Below are 23,841 nucleotides of genomic sequence, written 5' to 3'. Positions count from 1 at the left end.
CACTACTGAGCTGACAATGAAGGCAACAAATTGGGGAAGATGGCCAGCAATGCTACGACTTGGCCTCTTCTCCACTGGTAAAGTTTTGACATTTGGAGAAAGCACAAATGAGAACATCTGTTTCCTCAATTGATTAATTAGACTCTAGTTTGTAAAGTGGCCAGTAGGTCTAACAGAAAGTGCCTATAAACATTAAAATGAAAAAAGGAAACTGTAAAAGTTGGAATTCTGAAGTAAAAGGTGCGGAAAATACATTGCAGGTCATTTAGCATCTGTTGAGGTGTCAGCCGTGACTCAGTTTGCAGCACACCCAGTTCTGACTTGAGGTTTTATGTTCAAGCCACACTCCAGAGACTTGAACACAAAAATCTAGGCTAACACGGCAGTGCATTACTGAGGGACTCCTGCACTATCGGAGCTGCCGTCTTTCGATTGAGAATTTTACTATCTTCCCTTGAAGGGTATTAAAGATCCCATGGCACTTTTCGGAGAAGATCAGATCTTGGCAAGCAATCCCTCAACCAACTTTAGAAAAATTTCTGGTCATTATCCCATCGGGATCTTTCTGTGTAGAAATCTGTTGCCACATTTCTTATGTTACATAAGTTCAGAATTACTCAATTGGCTGGAAAGCACTTCGGGACTTCCTGTGGTTGTGAAAGGCACTATAGAAATGCAAGTCTGTCTCTTTTAAAAGCAAAGACCAGCTCAGCGTTTCGGACAAGTACCCTCAACTTTAAGTCTTCAGTCCTGATGAAAGTTAGATGCATGAAACGTGAAATTTTCTTGCTACTGAGCATACTGCCTCTTGTATATTTCCAGCATTTTCTTCATTTCATTTTTTTTTGTTCTTGCAATGTGAGCGATGCTGGCAAGGCAAGCATTTATTGTCCGTCCTTAATTGCCTTTGATGTGGTGATGAGCTGTCACCTTGAATTGCTGCAGTCCATGTGGTGTAGGTACACCCACAGTGCTGTTAGGGAGGGAGTTCCAGGATTTTGACCCAGCAACAGTGATATAGTTCCAAGTCAGGGTAGTGTGTGGCTTGGAAGGAAACTTGCTATGCATCTGCTGCCCTTGTCCTTCTACATGGTAGAGGTCGTGAGCTTGAAAGATTCTGCCAAAGAAGCCTTGGTGAGTTGCTGCAGTGCATCCGGTGTACACTGCTGCCACTGTGCACTGGTGGTGGAGGGACTAAATGTTTAAGGTGGTGAATGGGGCTGCTTTATCCTGGATGGTGTCGGGCTTCTTGAGTGTTGGCCTAAACCCTTTTAAAAAGAAAATGCATAGCTTCACCCCATACTGGAGTTATACTGTGCATGCTACCGAGCACTCTGGATAGGGTTTCACACTACTTTCTAGAGTTGTAACAAGTACATAGTTGTGTTTAAACATAAGGCTGGTGCTGTAGAAATTTGCACTATAAATTTTCATAGCATTGGTGCTTCAATTGACAAATTATCTTCTCAAACTGTTATGAATTATAAATGCCACATTAAAATAGCTAGTTACTGGATGCAGCACCAGAGAGCTGACCTTTTAAGATCTTTTACAATGGCATTTTTATTCAAGCAAGATCAGCTTTGCATATTTAATCAGTAATTTGCATGTGACTTGAATACATTTTTTTCTATCCTGCAGGCTATTTTCATGATTCCCACGAACCCACCTCCAACATTCCGGAAACCAGAACTCTGGACGGATGAATTTACGGATTTTGTAAAGCAGTGTTTAGTTAAAAATCCAGAACAAAGGGCTGCTGCCACACAGCTGCTGCAGGTACATTATAATCTAATATTGATAGCTTTATAACAGAAAACGTGCTAGCTGTTGCTCAGTCAGTAGCACTGGCTTTGAATCAGAACGTTGTGGGCTCATGCCCCACTCCAGGACTTTAGCACAAAAAATTAGCTGATGGGCAGTGCTGTATTGAGGGAGTGCTGTACTATTGGATGTGCCTGCCACCTTTCGGATGAGATGTTAAACTGGGACTCTGTTTGCCCTCTCAGGTGGACATTAAAGATCCCATGACATATTTCCAAGAAGAGTAGCAGAGTTATACCTGGTGTCCTGGCCAATATTTATCACTCTGCCAACATCACAAAAAAATTATTTGGCCATTATCACTTGGTGTTTGTGGGATCTTGCTGTGTGCTAAATGACTGCCATGTTCCATTATGCATTACAACGTTAATTACATTTCAAACGTACCTCATTGGCTGTAAAGTGCTTTGGGAAGTCCTGTGGTCATAGTAAGCTCTATAGAAACGCAATTCTGTCTTCCTTATATTTAACCGAATTTTGATAACTACATAGCAGAAAGTGTGGTGTTTAACCAAAATGGAATAAATGGTTGGGTTGAAAGCAGGGTTATAGTGAAAGTCTTTGGTAGTCTGAAACGATTGAGATATTTTGGGAAAATTTTCCACGGGCCAGGGGTAACGATGATTGAAAAAGTGTCTGTCAATGGTAAAGTAAGCAGACAGGGAATGCGCAGTAGATCATTGTTGGAGGAATTCGGGTGTAAGCAGGGTAAGAGGTCACTAAAGTGAATTAGAGTGAAGCTATAGAGGAATTTGACTAACCTTGAAACTGATTTTCAGAGGCACTGAGAGTCAGTGAAGCCTAATGAGAACAAGGCTAAGTGCTCAACTAGAGCAGCTAGGGACAGGTGATATGGCATTCTGAATGAGTTATTGTTTAAGGCACATTATGCGGGTGTCTAATGCCCACACCTGCATTGAGACAGCTTAATTTAATTCTATCAGGGAGATATTTATTGGAGGTTATTTTCAATAGACTAGATTCGATTTATACAGATTCTCAGAGGTTTAAATTTTTTAAAAAGGCATTCTTTGTAATTCTTTGGAATTGAGTTCACGAGCAAGAGACTATAGTGGTATACTAGGTTTTGATTAGATCTTTAATGGTGTGGTTTGTAGTAACTATGCTGTATACTAGACAAATAACTTGATATGCCACAACATCCAGCCAGCTGGTCGTTCACCACAGGTTGCATGATCTGCTGCCATAGGCAAGGGAGTCAAGGGTTATGGGAGTGGACAGGAAAGTGGAGTTGAGACCACAATCAGATCAGCCATGATCTTATTTAATGGCAGAGCAGGTTCAAAGAGCTGAATGGCCTACTCCTGCTCCTAACTCCTTTGTACTGCACTGGAGGGAATGAAAATGCTCTTTGATGAAGAATAAATCATTGCCCTAGCTGTGAGTTAATTGTGTGACACTTTACACAGCACACACAAAACTACCGGCCTGTGTTGCCTCTTGTCCACATATTCTGAGACTTTGCATGGGTTTGTTTTGGTCTCAATATGTCTCCAACTTGGCTGGAATTCTAGTCTAGCGCTCGAGAGGAATTCAACCTTCCATTCATCATCTTGATGAATTAGCTGGCCTGGAAGGGTTAGTGATGGATGAGCCAAACGTAGTTGCATCTTTATGAAGTAACCTGCAGAACGAGCCATTCAGTATTGATCTGCAACAGACTAAAAATAAATCTTCCATTGATGACCTGACCTGACACCCTGTGCACTGTAGGAAATAGTGTAAGTGTGTTTTCCTAACATTTAAGGTTGGTTCATCTGGGTCAATATTTTCTGTTGCAATAAGCTGGAACTTCAACTGTAGCGACGTCTTTAATAAAAAAAAACCTAGAAAATAAATATTTGCACTTGAACTGGATTTGGAACTTGACAAGCTTACAACAAAATTTCAAACATCACTGAAAGGAGTCATTTTCGTATCGCTGTTTGTGGGATCTTCCTTTGCTGCTGCGTTTCCCGCATTGCTACACTGAGAACACCTCAATTACTTCATCATCTAGTTGTGCTGAAATTGTGAACGATGCTATAAAAATGCAAGTCTTTTTCCTCCCCTTGACATGAGTTTAGCTTATTTCAAGGACCAGCACACTGAAGCAGTGAGATTCTAATTATCGGAACCAGTGGGATATTTTCAAGTGAACTCTGCTTGACAGAGATATTCATTTATTTTATCCTGGGATTGTCAGCTGTTCTCACACAGACAGGAAGACCTGCGTTGGGAGGGGGACTCAACATCAAGTGCTTCCCACAGATAAATGTTTTTCTAACCTGATTGTGAATAACAGTTGTTATTTGGGGGAAGTGGGGAGGAGTAGTAGCTGATTTCTGAGCTCTTTCATTTGTCAGTGCTGAGGAAACAAGAATGCTCTTCACTTTTGACACCGTAAAACGCTTTGAGATGTCTCAAGGGAGTAAAAGATGCTATGGAAGTGCAAGTCTTTCTTTTTTTTTAATGTATTTGTCGTTCCCTACCCCCACCCTAAACACCCACTTTGGGATCCGCATTGAGGAAAAATGTACATTCCCTATTCAACTGGAGGGAAGTTCAGTAAGCTCTACACCATTATTGGGGCTGTGGTTTCGTAATGAGTTGGCTTGCTGCCATCATATTTTTAAGTGGAGGATGCTGCAATTCTGTAATCATATCAACAATATAAAACTAATGTCAACATTGTATCCTGCAAAACTGGAGTGTGTACTCGTGATTAAAAACCCAGGCTGTTCCAGGAGCAGAGTCTGCCTGAGAGCTCCACTCCAACATCAGGAGATTGAACAGGCTGGGGGTCTGTAGGAAACATAAGGTTGAGGGGGGTGATCTAATAGAGGTGTTTAAAATTATGAAAGGGCTTGATAGGGTGTTTCCGCTTGGAGGCACCAAAACTAGGAGGGCAGCGATATAACATAGTCACTTCTTATTCAGCTGCCATGTTTTACAATGTTAGTAATCGTGGCTATCCAACTTTCATCGTCCTTGATAGCAGCCAACATTTTGGTGTTCTTGAATCTTACACCTGTTCTGCTTCTTAAACTATCAGTGTATATCCTCCTTTGTCTTCCTGCTCTGCTACCCTCAATTTTACCAGTCATGGCCAGATGTTCTAATTTCTCTCTCCTAAGTATGTGCCCAAAGAGTTACAGTTGTCTCTTGGTGATCATCTGCGAAAGTTCTTGCAAGGCTGCTTTCCTCAACTCCCTCATTAGGTGTATGTTCAATAAGGAAGGAAAAACTTCTTCAGTATGTGGAACTCACTACTACGTGGAGTAGTTAAGGCAATTATTATAGGTGAATTTAAGGGGAAGCTAGATAAGTGTATGAGGGAGGAAGAAAGAAAAATGTTCTGATAGGGTGAGATGAAGTAGGATGGGAGAAGGCTCGTGTGGAGTATAAACACTGACATGGACCAGTTGGGCTGAATGGCCTGCTTCTGTGCTGTAAATTCTATTTAAAAGGATTACTCCTTTTCCGAAGCTGGCTGACTCATGTAACATTTGAAGTTTTTAAGATCACGGTTGAATATTAGCTGAAGAGTATTATTTCCTCTTCGGCTTTATAGGTCTCAGTTCTGCCTGGTAGTGATCTTGAGGTGAAGTGGAAAAGGAACTTCAGTTATATCTTATATGTTGTCAACCAGTCATACTCTTGATCGAATGGCTGGGCACATTTTTATTCTCATTCTTCACATGCATTTTTTAATCTTTCAGCATCCCTTCATTAAAAGTGCCAAACCCGTGTCGATTCTGCGAGATCTGATCAATGACATGATGGAAATTAAATTGAAACGTCAGGAGGAGCAACAGCGAGACTTGGATCAGGATGATGAGGAGAACTCGGTAGGTCCCTGTTTCCAGGTTTCTATTGATCCTTTCTTGCTTGAGTCCCACCAAAAAGTCAGCTTGGCTCCATGAGCAACACCTTGCCTCTGGGTGAGAAGGCTGTGGGTTTGAGTCATGTGCCAGGACTTTAGTCTGGCACTCCAGAGAATTTAGGCCAATGGCTGGTTTTCGAAGCTTAAATTGGCTTATATCATATGATGCTTGAGGAGCTGAATGACCTACCCCTTTCCCCACATGACCATTATTAACCCACATTGAATCTTATCTGCTATAAGCCCTGCCCCGGTTGTATAATAGTAATTGAGATGGCAACCACTTTGAATTTATATAATGGATTTAACTTGATTAAAAAGAACAGTTTTCAAACCAAGATTGACACCGAGCCACATTAGGGGACACGGGGCAGATGACTAAGCTTGCTCAAAGAAGAAGGTATTAAGGAGAATCTTAAAAGAGGAGAGAGAGAGAGGCAGAGAGGATTAAGGAAGGATTTCAGGCACTTGGGCCTTAGACAGCTGAAGGCATGGCCACCAATGGCAGAGCAGTTAAAATATTGAATGTGCAAGAGGCCAAATTGAAGGAGTGCCAGTATTTTGGAGGGTTATAGAGCTGGAGGAGATTACAGAGATCGTGAGGAATGAGGTATAGAAGAATTTGAAAGCAAAGATGAGAATTTTAAGATCAAGCTGTTGCTTACCAGGAGCATCAAGGGTGATGATTTCGGACTTCGGCAGCAGCAGAGCTTTAGTTTGTCACTTGTACTTGGCTGGCTACTAGTACCTTGCTTAAGTATAGAACTTGGCTTATCCAGTTGTCTCTACAGAACAGTTCCATTGACTTTGCTGGAAACCAGCACTTCAGACTGGTCTGGACCAGATGCGGTCCTCCAGCATTGCAATGCCCACTCTTGGCTAAATTTACAATACAGTGTTCATGGTGTCAGGCAGCCTTGAAACTTGGTGCAGAGTTTAGTCTCAAATGCAGGCTCCCATTAAAGTCAAAGCAACTGCTCTGGAAAATATGGAGCCCCATATGGATTTCCCATGTGCAGCATCACCAGAATAGCCTTGGAGGGGAGCAGAAATGGACAATATCAGTATACAGAAACCAAAGAATAAGCTATTTTGTACCAGGTACAGTAAATGGTCACAATGAAAACTGGAGGAAGTATATCATATGAAAAGCACTTGCACATGAGAACAGGGGGAGGCCATTCAGCCCCTTGAGCCTTTTCCACCGTTCAATTAGATGATGGCTACTGAATTCCTTCTACCTGCCTTGGTTCCATGTCCGCCAATACTTCTTGCCTAACATAATTTCAAAACTGAGATTGATAGATTCTTCAATTCACCCTTCCCTCGCCTCTCTTATCTGTACCCGCTGCCACCCAACCAACTCCTCCTCCCCCCCCCCATCGCCGCCAGACCTTACCAGCCTCAATAACTTATAAGAAAAGAATTCCAGATTTTTATTACCCTTTGTGTGAAGAAGGGCTTCCTAACAACACTGCTAAAGGACCCAGCCCTAATTGTGTGGTTATACCCCTTATGGACTCCGACCCCAGAGGAAATCATTTATCTACTCTATCAAATCCTTTAATCATCTTAAATGTCTCAATTAGAGCACTTCATAATCTTCTGTACTTAGGGGAATACAGCAGTAGTTTATGTCTTTATAATTTAACCCTTTTAGCCCCCATACCATTCTGGTGAATCTGTGCCGTGCCCCTCAAAGGCCAGTATATCCTTTATGTGGTGTGCCGCCCAGGACTGAAAGCAGAATCCTAGATGTGGTGTGGCTAGAACTTTATGTTACTAGACTGTCCTCCTGTCTACACTTACGCGTTACCTGTTACACTATTCAACTATTCTGGTTACTGTTGTTTACTGGGTTTGTAATCCTTTTCTTGTCTAGAAACCAATGTATAGAAAATTTGTGTTACTGAATAGAAATAGGCATAAGATGGAGGTGAGGAAATTGTGTTGATTGTTTTCTGTGACGTTTTGCATGGAGTTTCACTGTTTTAAAAATAAAGGTTGCATGCTTGTTTTGGAAGGAAGGAATAATGTGCAAGAAATGTGTGCATAAATGGGAAATCTAATGTGTTGTCAAAACATCTCAAAGCACTTCCCTCAGCAATTATTTTTGCAGTGCTGTGATTGTTAGGCAAATGCAGCAGTTCAGTTTTAAATTAAGGTTGCAGTTCTTTGCTGTGCTTTGGATTTGTTTGTTTGTGTGTGTGTGTGTGTGTGTGTGTGTGTGTGTGTGTGTGTGTGTGTGTGTGTGTGTGTGTGTGCATGCATGCATGTGTGGCACGTGTGAGTGAAGCTGTACTTATCTAGGTGAAATATCACTGCTGGAAAATGGAGCGCATTCTATTTTGAGCACCCAAGTGTTAGCATCCAGCACTCCCTGATCAGATATAGGGTACTTAGTTGAAGAAAAAAAGGTCCCCACTTAGTCTGACTCCCCACCAGTGTAACACTTATCCATTTTCAATAGCAATCATTCTGTGGTCTATTGAAAATGCCGGTTAGTACTTTGCTGTTAAATTGAGACTGTTCAAACTCATTTCCCAGACTTTCCATTTTACTGAGAATGATAATTCATGAGGTTTAAACTCAGTTATTATGTCTCCTTGTTAGTGTCTCTTTTGAGCATCATATTGAGATGAAGAATTAAAAGCATAATATTCATTTCCAGAGTTTTTTTTCCTTGTGAACGTGATATTGATGGTATAATCAAGGGAAAAGTAGTTTGGAGGAGTTATCTGAGCTGGACTATTATTCAGGGCAATTACGATGATCTTCCCTTTTCATCTATAGATGTTAACTCACTTTCCTCAAATTCTGAGTATCTTTGTCAATCTTGTTTCCTAACAGTGGTATTATTATTCACTGCTACAACAAAAGAGGGCCACTTTCAAGAATCCTAGAACGCTGCAGCACAGCAGTAGGCCATTAGACCTATTGTGCCTGTGCCAGTTCTTTTAAAGTGCTATCCAATTAATCCCACTCCCCTGCTCTTTCCCTTTTTTAAGTATTTATCCAACTCCCTTTGGAAGTTACTAATGAATCTTCTTCTACAACCATTTCAGGCAGCAAATTCCAGATTATCATAACTCACTTATAAAAAAAAAAAATCCCCCTGTCTTCCCTCCTGCTTTTGCCAATCACCTCAACGCTGAGTCCTCAATCCTCCTGCCAGTGGAAACAATTTTTCCCTATCAAAACTCCTCAAAATTTTGAACACTTCTATTAAATCTCCCCTCAACGGGCTCTGTTCTGAAGAGAACATATCAACCTTCTCTAGCCTTTGCATGTAACTGTGTCACACTCTCATTTGGACTATTATCTTGCAAGCAAAAAAAAATGAAATTAGGGTTTTTATCGCCCTCAGAAGGTTTCAAATTTAGGTTGGTATTTGTATGCCAATAGTGTTGCTTGGTTATTTTTCTGTGTGCATTCTATTAAACTTAAGAAGGTCGAAAGGTTACTGTGTTACTCTCTGAACAGCTAGTTAGCGAAGGATAGCATTAAAGCCAATCTTTCCTCAGCCATATATTTATTTCCAGAGTTAAACATTAAAACATATGCTTCCTAACTTAACCATACCACCGTTTCATTAAGTGTCTCTTTATATGTGCCCACCACCTACATACGATTAATATACAATCAACTCTGATTTTAATATCAAGCTGCTCTTGCATAATTGACACAGGAGGAAGATGACATTGACTCGGGCACCATGGTCCGAGCGAGTGCTGATGACACAGGGACCATGAGAGCTGCCAGCACGATGAGTGAAGGTGCGCGGACGATGATCGAGCACGACAGTTCTACGCTGGACTCTCAGATGGGAACCATGGTGATCAACAGTGGAGAGGACGAAGAGGATGGAACAATGAAAAGTAAGACCATAGACTACTTATCCAGGCTTAATATTGTTTATTACCTCCTCTGAGCATTAAAGTAATAACTGAAAAAAATTGTGAATGTGCTGCATTACTGGAGTACTTATGCAACTGCCCAAAAAAGGTTATACTTTTTAAAAGAAATCCTGCCATTCTCGCGATATGGCGTGAGCTGTGGCTCAGTCACTAGCACTCTTGACCCTGAGTCAGAAAGTTGTGGGCTCAAGTCCCACTCCTGAGCACCAAATCTAGGCTGACACTGCCCAGAGTTTAAGGGACAAGAAAAGAGCGGTTGGACCATCGAACCTGAACTTTTCTGTTGGATTCTGCTTTCCCATCTTAACTATTATCTCATTGGGTCCCTCAACCCCTTTTCTCTCGAATCAAGCTTGCTGTTACTTGACACAAAGGTGCTGTTTACTTCAATGTCCTTCACTGCCAACTGACTCCACAGAAGAGATTTGTGGAAATTGTAAGTTTTAGGGGTAGCTTAGATGTGATCTGAAAGGGTTCAACTTGAGAGAATGTAACTATTTCTCAACCTCAAGAAAGAACTTTTTTTCTCCTTAATGATTCATGGGATGTGTACAATGCTGCATTGGGTGACATTTATTGTCCATCCCTAATTGCCCCTGAGAAGGTGGTGGTGAGCCACCCTTAGTGGTTTGAAAGGCTAATTAATAGGGCAATTCAGAGTTGACCTCCTTGACATAGTTACACATGGGCCAGGATTCAGGCTTCCTTACTGAAAGGATAGCAGTGATCCAGTTGGGTTTTTACAACAATCTGATAGCCATTACTGATGCTAGTTTTTTTTTTAAATGTGTGATTTATTTAATTGACTGAATTCAATTTGCAAGCTTACATTGTAAGATTTGAACACGTCTCCAGATTATTACTCTAGGCCCCTGGATTACTAGTCCAGTATCAGAACCAACTATGCCACTGTCCTCTCTTGGCCCCTCATTTCCTCAGAAATATCCCAAAGCATCTTTGTCAGAGAATTACTTTCTAAAGTGTAGCCACTGTTATGTAACCAAACGTAGCAGCCAGTTTTCTCACAAAGCTCCCATAAAAAGCCAAAAGGTGAATCTGCTTGGTTGAGGGTTAATTGTTGACCAATACACTGGGAGAACTACCCTGTTCTTCTTCGAATAATGCCATTGGACCTTTTATGCGCACCTGAACAAGCCAGTGGTTCGGTTTAATGCCTCATCAGGAAAACGGCACTGTGACAATGCAGCAGTCCCTCAGTACTGCACTAAAAGTATAGACTTGTGTGTTATTCAGTGCTGAAGTCCTGAAGGGGGCTAGAACTTACGGCCAATGACTCAGTGGCGAGAGTGATACTGACTGAGCCAACCTAACCTTGAGGCAAAGTCAAAGTCCAGAGTTGAAAAACTGTCGTCTAGGATTGAAATAATTAGGATATGTGATGAGAGAGGATCAGCATTGCTTAGGCACTATTGGTGAATCTGAGTCCTGTAAATTATAGCAGTGTTTCTCAAACTTTATTGGTTGACTTTTCAAATGGATAAATAATCAGACTCCCCAATCTAAACTATAATACTTTTAGCTGCATGCTAAAAGTTTTTAAATAATGCTTTTAAGAAAAGTTATTTATTTTTGTGCCGCAATCAACACATTCTCCTCCTAGATGAGACAGCTAGCGCACACTGTGGGTTCCCATCTCTCACTTCCACATTATTTTGCAGAAAGCCTCTGTGGATTCCAGTTTGAGAACCATTGGATTATAGGGAGGAAAAAAATGATAAGGTTGGTGGAAGGGGTTCTCTTTTTCGAGGTTCAATAGATTGGTTCTGGATATGAGAGTGTTCTCCTATGTTGAGAGGATTAATAAATTGGGCCTATATTCTCTAGAGTTTAGAAGAATGAGAGGTGAGCCCATTGAAACAAGATTCTGAAGGGGCTTCTGAAGCGGTCGGCACTGAGAGGTTCTTTCCCAGGGCTGGGGAATCATAGTCTCAGGATAAGGCGCTGATCAGTGAAGACTGAGATGAGAAGTTTCTTCTCCGAAGGTGAATCTTTGGAACTGTGTAACCTAAAGGGTTGTGGATGGTCCATTGCTGAATATATTTAAGGCTGAGATGGACACATTTTTGGCCTCTCGGAATCGAGGGGTATGAGGAGCCGGTGGGAAATGAGCTCCTGTTTTTGATGTTCTTACAAGGTCCTGAGAGGGAATGAGCTAATGCAGGAAATCATGTTATGAGATTTGATGTGACTAATCTGTTTGCCTTCCTTTATCACAGAGTAATGAAATGCCATAAATAATCAAAGATTATATTGGTATAGATTCTTCTATTAAGAAGTCTGTCCAAATCCCTGTAAGATCATATATAAATATTTAATAAGCCTTCAGTGTGACATTCAGCTGTGATATCTGAGAGGCTACATTTCATTCTGATAAATATGTACAATATGTTTTATATTGGAAACTAAATACTGCAAGCTGCATGATGGCATTTTCATTGTTTTCACACTCCATTGATCATGGTGAGAACCGGAAAAGAACAACTTACATTTATAAAGTGTGTTTATATCACACCTTTAACATAATAAAATGTTCCATGTCACTTCACTGGACCATTTTTTACTGAAATTTGGCCAAAGGTTGTGTGAGTGAGATTTAATTTAATTCTGGTGTCTCATTCTGTGAAATTTGTGACTTGTGCTGTGGTATGAGCACTCTGGTAAATCACCCGAGCAATGGGTTTATCTAAGTGAGCAGTGGGGCAGGGGCTGAGTCATAAGGGAGGGGAAAGGGCATGGAGGGTTAGTTGAAGATGACCTTTTGTTCACTTGCAGCAGGGATCTGGAGCAGGAACACTTGTCTGATGTATTATTTCCCTTGCACTTCCTCCATACACACACCTCAATCCTACCAAAAAGCTAGAGTTGACAGAGGCCAATTATATATATTTTTTCCTTCCTCAGAGCTGTATAATCCACTATTGTTTTGTTTGTCTGCTTGGGCATCCACTCTGTGATGCACTCTTATGGGAGTGACTGTCAGATCAGGAAGGGCATCTGAGCTGGAGATAACTTCCCTTTCGTTACAGCATATCCAGTGCCATGCATACAATCACAAATGTACTACCTAATCTTTAATGGACTTCACTAATCTGGCTGCAATTTGCTTTAAAGCTACATTTGGAGCCAGTTGAACAATAATTTGATTTTCCACCACTACTTGTCATGAACAATCAAATTCTGTATACCATGAGCTGGCAATGCCTAATGTTGGCTTCATGCAGCAAAAACAACATGTATACATTTATATAGCACCTTTAACATAATAAAATAACTCTAGCTGTTTCAAAGGAACATTACCAGACAAACTGATACCGAGTCACATCTGGAGGTATTAGGACAAATTGCCAAAAGCTAAGTTGAAGAGGTAGGTTTTAAGGAGCATCTTAAAAGAGAGGAGGGAGGTTTAGGAAGGGAATTCGAGCTATGGGCCCAGGCAGCTGAAGGCACGGCTGCTAATAATGAGCTCAGAATTGGAGGAATACTGTTTTCTTGGGGTTGTAGGGCTCAAGGAGAATACAGGGGCAGGAGAGACAGGGTCATGGAGGGATTTCAAGAGTACCTTTATTACCTCTGCCACTGAAGATGGGTGGTATTGTTTTCGCCCCTGTTTGTCTGTAAACGATATATTTCAAAAACCAGTGGATGGATTTCAGCAAAATTTGGCACACAGAGTATGGCCCAAAGAAGAACTGATTAGTTTTTCGCGGATGTGGATCTAGGAAGTTTTTTAAAGGATCTGTTAACATTGGAGATGGGGCAAATTGACTTTTTTTTCACAATGTTGTGGGTTGTTTGATTTTGAATGTTGTTGCTCCTTCTTTAGAATATTGTGAATTGTTTCAATTGCTGTGGGGAAATTTGTCACAGCTTTCAAAATGCAAGCCGAGTTTTCAGAGCAGCTTGTTGGATGTGGATTGGTCTGAAGCCCCTTCAGTGAGATGGATGCTCTTAATAAAAAGATTTATTTTTTTTCAGCTTTGTAGTTGCAGATCATCAACCAGACAGGAAAAGCCTCAAGGAGGAATAATTATAATGAGGTTGCATTAACACAGCGTGGCAGAGGTAGACACACTACTGAGTGCCCTCTTCACTTGTGTAAACTGTTTTCCACTTGAGATTAAGAAGCCTTCAAACTTTTGGGCAGTGAGTCACATGGTCAGTATTGACACCTTCCCCGATTAATGGCATTCTTCCACTTCAGAGGAAATCTGTCACATTTGAAACGTTGCAACTCTAGCTGGTAATGGTTGAGAGTTGTGTGAAATCCTGCAGTATATTATTATACTTTTCTCCGTTATTGTACATGTCAAGCTTTTTGTTCTCTATCCTTTCTACCTTTCTTAATTTCAGCTCTTTTTTTAAACATTGCTTTGGAGTAATTGAGTTCCATGTGAAAGAATAAAGTACTATAATTATCTTCTTCTTTCCTCGCAGTTTTCATCCTCCTTCCTCCTTCCCCTTTTTGTAAAGAAAAAATTACATTTATGTTGCATCTTTTGACTTCAGGATGCCCCAAGCGCTTTACAGCCGATGAAGTACTGTCACTGCTGTAATGTAGGCAATTTCCACATAGCAAATAGTGATGATTATCAGATAGTTTTAGTGATACTGATTGAAGGATAAATATTGCCAAAAACATGGGGAGAGCTCCTGTGCTCCTCTTCAAAATAGTGCTTTGGGATCCTTTACAACCATCTGAGAGGGCAGATGGAGCTGCAGTTTAGCATCTTTGACAGAACAGCCTGGAGCATCAGCCTAGTGTTTTATGCTCATGTCTCTGGAATAGAATTTGAACTCATGACCTTCTGACTTAGAGGTAAGAGTGCTAAGCTAAACCATGGCAAATAGTTTGTTGCCCCATTCTATCATATCTTCACCTGACCTCACCCAAGCGGGTATTCGTCACAAAAGTGAACCCAGACCTTAAGTGATGCAGACCACTTTATGTGGATCACCTACTTAGTCTGCACTACCTAACTAGTGTGGAGTGTGATGGAATACTCTTTACTTACTTCATGAGTGCAGTTTCAACAGACTCTAAGCTCAATACCTTCCAGGACACAGCAGCCCACTTGATAGGCAATCCATCCACACAAGCATTCACTTCCTCTAACAATGGTGCATCATGGCTGTAGTGTGTGTACCGTCTATGAGATGCACTGCAGCAACTCACCAAGGCTGCTTCGACAGCACCTTCCAAACCCAAGACTTCTACCGCCTAGAAGGAAAGCACAGCAGGTGCATGGGAGCACCGCCACCTGTGACCCCAGAATTTAGTGGCCCTAAGGGAATTGTGGGTTAAGTGAATGGGGTGGGAGAGTGGGGTTGATGTAGAAGATCAGCCATGATCTTACTGAATGGCAGGAGCAGGCCAAAGGTCTGCCTGCTCTGGTTTCTATTTCTGATGACCTTATCACCTCCAAGTCTCTCGCACCACCCTGACTTGGAAATATATCACTGTTCCTTCACTGTTGCTTTGTGAAAATCCTGAAGCCAAACAGCATCATGGAACCACCTTCCACTACATGGACTGGAGTTGTTCAAGAAGGCTCACCAGCCCTTCAAGAGCAATTGGGGATTGGTGATAAATGCTAACCTTGCTAGTGGTGTCCATGTTCTAATTTTCTTAAAATTCAACCATAGGATAAATTGTCATTATTTAAGCCTAATCTTTATTATAACCAGACACTGTGCATACATGCCTCAGCAGGATTCACTGGGTTAATAATGGTCAGTATTGGGAATTCGGCATAATATTTTTGTTTCCTCCCTGCCCATCTGTCCAAGATACCAAAGCCACTCATAGCCTGCATGTTGGCACTCTTGGACAATCTTGGGGATCTTGGACAAAGTGGTTTTATAGGCACAGGGACTAATTTTAACTATCTTGTACCTTTCAGCTTCTTGTCTGCATAGTAGCAAATGGGGTTTTTTTTTGCACGAGTGCTTATCTCCAGTGACAGTACATAGAATGGGGACCAACATGAGTTTACATCCCGATAATCTGCTCTGACGGAAGCTCATCGACCTGAAATGTTAACTCTGTTTCTCTCTTCGTGAATGGTACCTGACCTGCTTAGCATTTGGGAGAGGTGTTAGCATAGTGGTATTGTCACCGGTATTCCAGAAACCCAGGGGGACTCAGGTTCGATTCCCACCAGTTCATGAGTGCAGCTTTAACCAGTTTTAATTCAGTAAAAATCTGGAATTAAAAGTCTAACAATGACCACTGCTGATGGTCGTAAAATCCCATCTGGTTCACTTGTGTCCTTTAGGGAAGGAAATCTGCTTTCTTTGCCTGACCAGGCCTATGTGTGACTCCAGACCCACAGCAAGGTGGTTGACTCTTAAATACCCCCTGAACAATACCCCACATCCCATAAAAAAAACTATTTGCTGTTTTTACCCCAGATGCTTTTTGTGAGCACAAAATTAAGTCAACATTAATAAAATCAGACAATGCTAGAAACCCTTGACAAATCAGGCAGCATGTGTGGAGAAAGCATCAAGTGATATTTCAGGTCAATGGAGAGAGAAGTTGGAGCTTTAGCTGTTTATAAGCTTAGGACAGGCCAGGAAAAAGGGAGTTTTGGTGGGGAGGTGGTGGCAGGGTTTGGATGGGACGATAGGAAAGAAGAATGGAGTGACTAAAGGATGAAAAGGTTGATAGTGCAAGGCAAAATGGACTGGTAACAGGGCAAGTAAAAAAACAAAAGGTGGGTCCAGAGGAGGTGTCAAAATCTAACTCTTGTTAACATATTTAGTACTGGTGTGGGAAAATAAAACTGCGATTGTAAGGCTTCTGCCCCTTAATTTTGCTCTGGTATTATATTACTCACTTTGTAAGGAAATACAATACTTGGAAGGGGGAAAAGAAATTACAGGGCTCTCAGGGAAGGGGCAGTGGCGTGGAATTAATTGGTTACTTCCACCAAAATGCCGGCACACTTTGCTCTGAATGGCATCCTTCTGTGCTATATTGCTCCCTGAATATGTAAAAAGAGCATTAGCAGGCATTTTGGTGGAAGAAGACTTTTTCATGTGAAAGGTGCAGACGTGATTTAAGATTTTTGACCACACAGTGGCGCCAGATCTCAACAACGGAGCCCAGTCTTAAATTTGAGAGAGAAGGAATCTTAATGCCCTACATTAACTAATTCTACTGTTGCAGCAAATTATTGATTTTTTTTCCCCCCACTTTTTCCTTCCATCTCCTGAAGCTAACTTTCAGACCACTTCTATCGAGGCTTTGTTTCCATCTGTTTAATATCACCTGTTTCTGTTCCTAATTCATATCCACTGCTGTAACTCATCTCTTATATCCATGCTTGATATCTCCACTTTGTTCCCTCGCCAGCCTCTCCAGGTCCATCCTGCACAGACTGGAATTAATCCAAATACTGTCTGCATTAATCATGACCGTTACAGCTTCCCCATCACATTATGGACTGGAAAAGACTCTTGGGTCCATTCAGCCTGTTCCACACAGCTCTCTCACATTGCATATCATAACAAACACACTCCACCCCACCCAGCAGCCACATGAGCTCCTGGGAGAGGCTGAAAACCCAGAACAGTTTCACAGGGAAAATGTGGAAAATTCTTCTTCAACTCGCCTGTAGCGATCAGGACTATTTCAAGAGATCACTGGCCCTCATAATTAAATGCAGTACCTACTTTTCCTAAGGGGCGACCTCTGTCCTTACATCTTTTGTTTCATTGATTTTGAAATGCATAGACTCACCCATTGACATTTGCCCGAGTCTATCCCTGCAGTACATTTCCAGCTCTGCATCCAACTTGTAGCGTCTGCCTTCCTGACTCTGCACATTTAGTTTTATTCATTCACTGGATGTGGGCTTTGCTGGCCGGGCCAGCATTTATTGCCCACCTCTCGTTGCCCTTGAGGTGGTGGTGGTGGTGAGCTGCCTTCGTGGAACCACTACAGTCCATTTGATGTAGGTACACCCACAGTGCTGTTAGGGAGGGAGTGGGAGTTCCAGGATTTTGACCTAGCGACAGTGAAGGAACGGTGAAATATTTCCAAGTCAGGATGGTGAGTTACTTGGAGGGGAACTTTCAGGTGGTGATGTTCCCATCTATCTGCTGCCCTTGTCCTTCTAGATGGTAGTGGTCATCGGTTTGGAAGGTGCTGTCTGAGAAGACTTGGTGAGATGGTGCAATGCATCTTGTAGATGGGACACACTGCTGCTACTGTGCGTCGGTGGTGGAGGGAATGAATGTTTGTGGATGTGGTGCCAATCAGGTGGGCTGCTTTGTCTTGGATGGTGTCAAGCTTCTTGAGTGTTGTGGGAACTGCACTCATCCAGGCAAGTGGGGAGTATTCCATGATACTCCTGACTTGTGCCTGTTAATGGTGGACAGGCTTTGGGGAGTCAGGAGGTGAGTTACTTGTTGCAGGATTCCTAACCTCTGATCTCTTGTAGCCACAGTTTTTATATGGCTACTCCAGTTCAGATTCTGGTCAATGGTATGTTGATAGTGGGGGATTCAGTGATGATAATGCCGTTGAACGTGATGGAGCGATGGTTAGATTCTCTCTTGTTGTAGATGGTCACTGCTAGGAACTTGTCTCTGGGGTTTGAAATCACATTCTCTTGATATGAGGACAGTGAAATAAACACCGCGCTACAATGCCTGGCGTGTTCTTACTGCCTTTCAAAGCAGTTCTCCCCTTCGGGAAATGCCAGTCTTCTGCCGGGCATGAGCTCACTGTGTGGGGAAGTGCTAAGGCCTACACCACTCTCATTCCCAACATTCCCAACCGAACAAGACATGAGCATCGAGCTCTCTGCCAAACCTTGAGTAACAAATCAGTATGTTTCATTGACTGTGTTCATTTTCCTGAAGTGTTGCAGAGAACCTGAGGTAAGTGTTTCCCAAGGTTCATCGAAGATAGCTTTAATTTATGTCAATCTGCTGTTCAACTGTGATGCACCCTGCTGTATTTGTAAATACAACATGCAGACAAATCCTCCAAAGCAATTACTTTCAGACATTATTGATTAGTTTGGAGAGTTGCAGTTGCCTTCTAATATGTATTATGGCTGATTGAAACTCAAAAAACCTAGATGCTGAAAATACTTTGAATAAAACTCATTGTACTTATCTAGATTAACCGCAACAACCAGCATTTAACTTCCCAAGGAGCATTATCCAACAAAATTTGACACTGAGCCACATAAGGAGCTTTAGAACAGGTGACCAAGGATGGTCTGAAGGAGGAAGAGAGTTGTAGAGATGGAGAGGTTTAGGGAGGAAATTCCAGAGATGAGCATCAGTGTAAAGATGAACTGGGATGCACAAGAGGCCATTGTGGGTTGTGGGGCTGGAGGAGGCTACAAACATGGGGAGCACTGGGGCCATGGATGGAATTGAAAACAAGGTTAAGAATTTAAAACAAAATTGAGGGGTTGCTCGACCAAAAAACGATGTAGATCGGCAAGCCCAGGGCTGATGAGTAAATAGTTTTGCAGGTTAGGATACAAACAACAGAGATTTGGATGAACTCAAGTTTATGGAGGGGCGGGAGGCCAGCCAGGAGATCACCAGACTAGTCCAACTGGATTGCATTCATATCCCAGTAAGCCAATTCTATTTTGCTTTGTTAACTTTGTTAAATGGGACTCTTGCACAGTGCACGCTTCATTTTTATTCATTTTTCTCCAAAGTTTTCCTGTCGTCTTCCGGTTTGGTGACCCTAGCTGGGCTATTACACAAGGGACAAAACTCTCTCAACACTTCACTCAGTGGCTGTTCTACCATGAGTACGAGATGATATCAGGGGTAGACCATACAGCCCGCTAAGCCATTCAATGGTGGAGCCATTCAATACGATCATGGCTGGTCTTGGGTTTCAACTACACTTCCCACCCACTCTCCGTATCCTCTGATTCCCTGAGAGACCAAAAGACCTGTCTACCACAGCCTTAAATATAGTCAACGATGGAGGCTCTGCAATCCTCTGGGGTAGAGAATTCCAAGGGTTTACAACCCTTTGAGTGATGAGATTTCTCCTCAGCTCACACCTAAATGATTGGTTCCTAACTCTGACCTTGCACCCTTGTGTTCTAGATTCCCCAGCCAATGGAAACAACCTGTCAGCATTTAGCCCCTTCAGAATCTTGTAGGTTTCAATGAAATCACCTCTCATTCTTCCAAACTAACATAAGCCTAGTTTACTCATCCTTTCATCCCAGGGACCCATCTAGTGGACTTTCAATGTACCTGCTCCATGTTTCTTAAATATGGCGACCAAAACTGCGGACAGTATTCCAGGTGTGGGTCTTGCCAAAGCTCTAAACAATTGCAGTAAGATTTCTCTATTCCTGCACTCCAATCCCCTTGCAATAAACATCAACATGCCATTTTGTTTTCCGAATTGCGCGCCGTACCTGCATGCTAATTTTGAGTTCCTTGGATGAGCAAGCCCAAGACACTTTGAACATCAACGTTTAGAAGTTTCGCACCTTTTAAAAATGTCCTGCTTTTCTATTACTTAAACAACGGGATCAAATGCAGACTTGCTCCATTGAGAATTCTGACTGTACTCCCTTCATCAATAATGCAGCAGATCAAGACTCCACTTTAGTATCTGTAACAGGAGCATTGGATTTCAGCTTTGACTGAGGAAAACTGCCAGTGCTCAGCTAGCCACAGGATGAACTGGGAACCCTGAGCTTGTCCCATATCTACGATTAATTGATTTTTAAACCAGCACGAGCTGGCATTTTTAACATGCAAAAAGTGATTCTTGCAGAAAAATGCTTGTCATTTGACAAGAGATTCACCCCGTTCCCCCTCTAGCCTCCAATCTCACTGTCCCTGACATAAACAATTTTTATCAGTGTACTGCTGCTCTGAACTTTCCTCTCCTGTTCTGATGCTGCAACCTCCATATTTGTTATCCTGCCTACGACCTGTGAGTGTTGAAATCGAGATGCATCCCATGGTCTCCTGCTGTTTAGGTCATTCTCCGTCAGGGCTTCAAAGGTGGAAGTTGTAGAATAGGATCATACAGCACAGAAGGAGGTTGTTTGGCCCATTGTGTCTGTTCTGGCTCTTTGACAGAACTGCCCAATTAGTTGCACTTACCCGGCTCTTTCTCTATAGCCCTGCAAATTTTTAATTTTCAGGCGTGTATCCAATTTCCTTTTGAAAGTTACTATTAAATCTGCTTCCACTGACCTTTCAGGCAGTGCATTCCAGGTTATAGTCTATGTAGGACTGCTATAGGCAAATGTATATTTCTTTTGTTTTTGAAATGATGGATCTATGAAAGGATAACATATTTATAAACTAAAAGGATTGAGATTAATTCCTGTTAAATGTGCTAAGTCCAAAACTGGAGTCAACAGCAATACATTTGTGGCTGTGATAGAGGCTAACAATTTGGCAACAATGAGAGGAGAAGGTGGAAATCAGCCACAGTTTCTGTGCCTACCCTTCTTCATCCCATCCTATCCGCATATCCTTCTAATCCTTTCTCCCTCGTGTGCTTATCAAGCTTCTCCTTAAATGATTTTACTCCTTGGGCACCAGATTGCAAGTTTCCCACACTTTGGGAATTCTTGAATTCCCTGTTGAATTTATTAATCACTATCTTAGGTCCCTTTAGTTTTTGACCCTCCCACATGTGGAAATATCTCCACAATTACCCTATCAAAGCTCTCATTTTTAAGGATCCTTCCGTCTTCTCTTTCCTACATTTGCAGTTTTGTTTTGGTCCCTGACTAATAAATATATTGAATGCAAGCTATTGAAAAAAATCTAGTTTGACATCACCTTGTGGCCAAATGGAGAATATTGGCAGACAGCCCAAGAGATAACAGATATTCAGAAAGCTAACAGAGTTACAATATTCACAGTCTGCATTATTTTCCTGTGAATTAACTCTAATGTAACCCGTTTATAGTCAGAGCACTCTGGTAATCAATGTCCATGCTGGCAGCAGCAGGCATTGACCCAAGAGTCTTCTAATAACTCAGTAAGATCCCAGGCTTGGTCACTGCTGTGTGTCGAGTTAGCTGAACTGAGCTGGGTTCACACAGACCAAGGATTAAACCTACCTTTAGGTGAGTAGGGTGTGCAAGTTGAAAGAATATCACTCTTGTTTCTGCTGCAAGCGCATGAACATGAGGTCAGGATTAGTTTGTGTCGAGCTTCATGCCTCCTCAGTCTCTTCTTCTTGCAGTCTAGGCTTTCCAGATCTGAGCTTGGATTCATGGTGTACTTCCTGATTTGTGATTCATCTTCCTGTTTTTTCCACTGCTGTTGTAGTCCTGAATCTAGCATTCTCACTGGCAAAAGTTTGACTAGCCACTAATTTGATTGTAGAACAGATTACTTTACCTGTTTTAGAATAATGCATAAACTAGCTTACCCCTTGCACATGTATGTTTCTTAATTACATGAGTTGAAGGAGCCTCTGGAAATATCCTAATTTTTAGTTGATGGTCTTGAGGTGATGAAATAAAGAATTGTCTGCTTAATCTGCCCTTTAAGGTTGGTGGTTATTCCTGCACAGTCGCCAATATTGCTAGCACAGAAAGTAGTTGAGGCCAAAACATTGTATGTTTTCAAGAAGGTGTTAGGTATAGCTCTTGGGGCGAAAGGGATCAAAAGATATGGGGAGAAAGCAGGAGCAGGCTATTGAGTTGGATGATCAGCTATGATCATAATGAATGGCGGAGCAGGCTTGAAGGACCGAATGGCCTACTTCTATTTTCTATGTTTCTACCTGACTTTAATGCTCAGAACAGATGCAGCAAATAGCTGCAGGAGTTCCTCAGGGTAGTGTCCTAGATCCAACCATCTGCAGCTGCTTCGTCAATATCTTCCCTCCGTCATAAGACCAGATATGGGAGTGTTGACTGATGATTATGGGGTGTTCATTACCATTCGCAACTCAGATACTGTGCCTACACCAAGATGCGGACAACATTCAGGCTTAGGCTGATAAGTAGCAAGTAACATTCGTGCTCACACAAGTGCCAGCCAATGACCATCTCCAAGAGAATCTAATCACTTTAAATGGCATTACCATCACTGAATCCCCCACCATCAACATCCTGGGGTTACCAGTGACCAGAAATTGAACTGGATGAGCCATATCATACAAGAGCACGTCGGAGTCTGAGAATTCTGTGGTGAGTAACTCATCTCCTGACTCCTGCAAGGCACAATCTACAAGGCAGAAGTGAAGAGTATGATGGAATTCTCTCCACTTGTCTAGATAATTGTATCTCCAACAACCACTCAAGAAGCTTGACACTATCTAGAATGAAGCAGCCCCCTTGATCGGCACCTGATCCACCACCTTAAACATTTCCTCCCTGAGCCACTAATGCACAGTGGTAGTAGTGTGTACCATTTCCAAGATGCACTGCAGCAGCTCACCAAGACACTTTTGACAGCTGCTTCCAAACTCATGACCTCTACCACCCAAAAGAACAAGGGCAGCAGACACATGGGAACACCATCACATTCAAGTTCTCCTCCAAGCCACACACCATCCTGACTTGGAACTGTATCGCAGTCCCTTCTCTATCACTGGGTCGAAATCTTGGAACTCCCCTCCTAACAGTGCTGTAGGTGTATCTACATCAGTTGGACTGCAGCGGCTCAAGAAGGCGATTCACCAGCACCTTCAAGCACAATTAGGGAGGACAGTAGATGCTAGTCTTTCTGGTAATGCTCACATCCCATGAACGAATATTGTTTTAAAATGAGCAAACGTTCTCTACCAGCTCAAATAAAATTATTACTTAATGCAATTAAAAATACTATTTCCAATGGCTTGAAGGGTCAATAACCAGAGGGCACAGATTTAGGCTGGTTGACAAAAGAACCAGAGGCGACATGAGGAAAAACCTTTACGCAACAAGTGGTTAGGATTTGGCATGCATGGCCTGATAGGGTCGTTGTGAAAGACAATATTTGAATGCAAGTTTGTCTATCTTTTATATGGTGCATTTTATATTCTCAATGTCACAACCAATGAAGTGCCGTGAAAGTGTCACTCTTGTTTTGGAGACAAATGCCACAATCAATTTATGCACAACAAGATCCCACAAGCAGCAAATGAGATGTGACCCATTTTATTGCAGTAGTGGTTGTGTGGTGAATGTTTGACCCTCCTTGAATACTGTCATGGGATCTTTGACTTCAGGT

General features: G+C 42.0%; 1 protein-coding gene across 3 annotated transcripts in view; it reads left to right on the top strand.

Moving 5' to 3' along the window:
* LOC121287464 (serine/threonine-protein kinase 3/4) overlaps nucleotides 1–23,841 on the top strand; it is a 132,294-nt gene that overhangs the window by 38,231 nt on the left and 70,222 nt on the right. For all 3 annotated transcript variants that reach the window (XM_041205372.1, XM_041205373.1, XM_041205374.1), the window contains exons 7-9: nucleotides 1,642–1,779; nucleotides 5,547–5,675; nucleotides 9,399–9,588. In XM_041205372.1, the coding sequence (XP_041061306.1) occupies nucleotides 1,642–1,779; nucleotides 5,547–5,675; nucleotides 9,399–9,588 (457 nt within the window). The remainder of the gene's footprint in view (nucleotides 1–1,641; nucleotides 1,780–5,546; nucleotides 5,676–9,398; nucleotides 9,589–23,841) is intronic.

The sequence above is a fragment of the Carcharodon carcharias genome, chromosome 14, assembly GCF_017639515.1.
Source record: "Carcharodon carcharias isolate sCarCar2 chromosome 14, sCarCar2.pri, whole genome shotgun sequence".
NCBI classification, from domain to species: domain Eukaryota; kingdom Metazoa; phylum Chordata; class Chondrichthyes; order Lamniformes; family Lamnidae; genus Carcharodon; species Carcharodon carcharias.
Note: the sequence above shows the minus strand (reverse complement) of the source record. Positions and strands in the feature narration are given on the sequence as shown.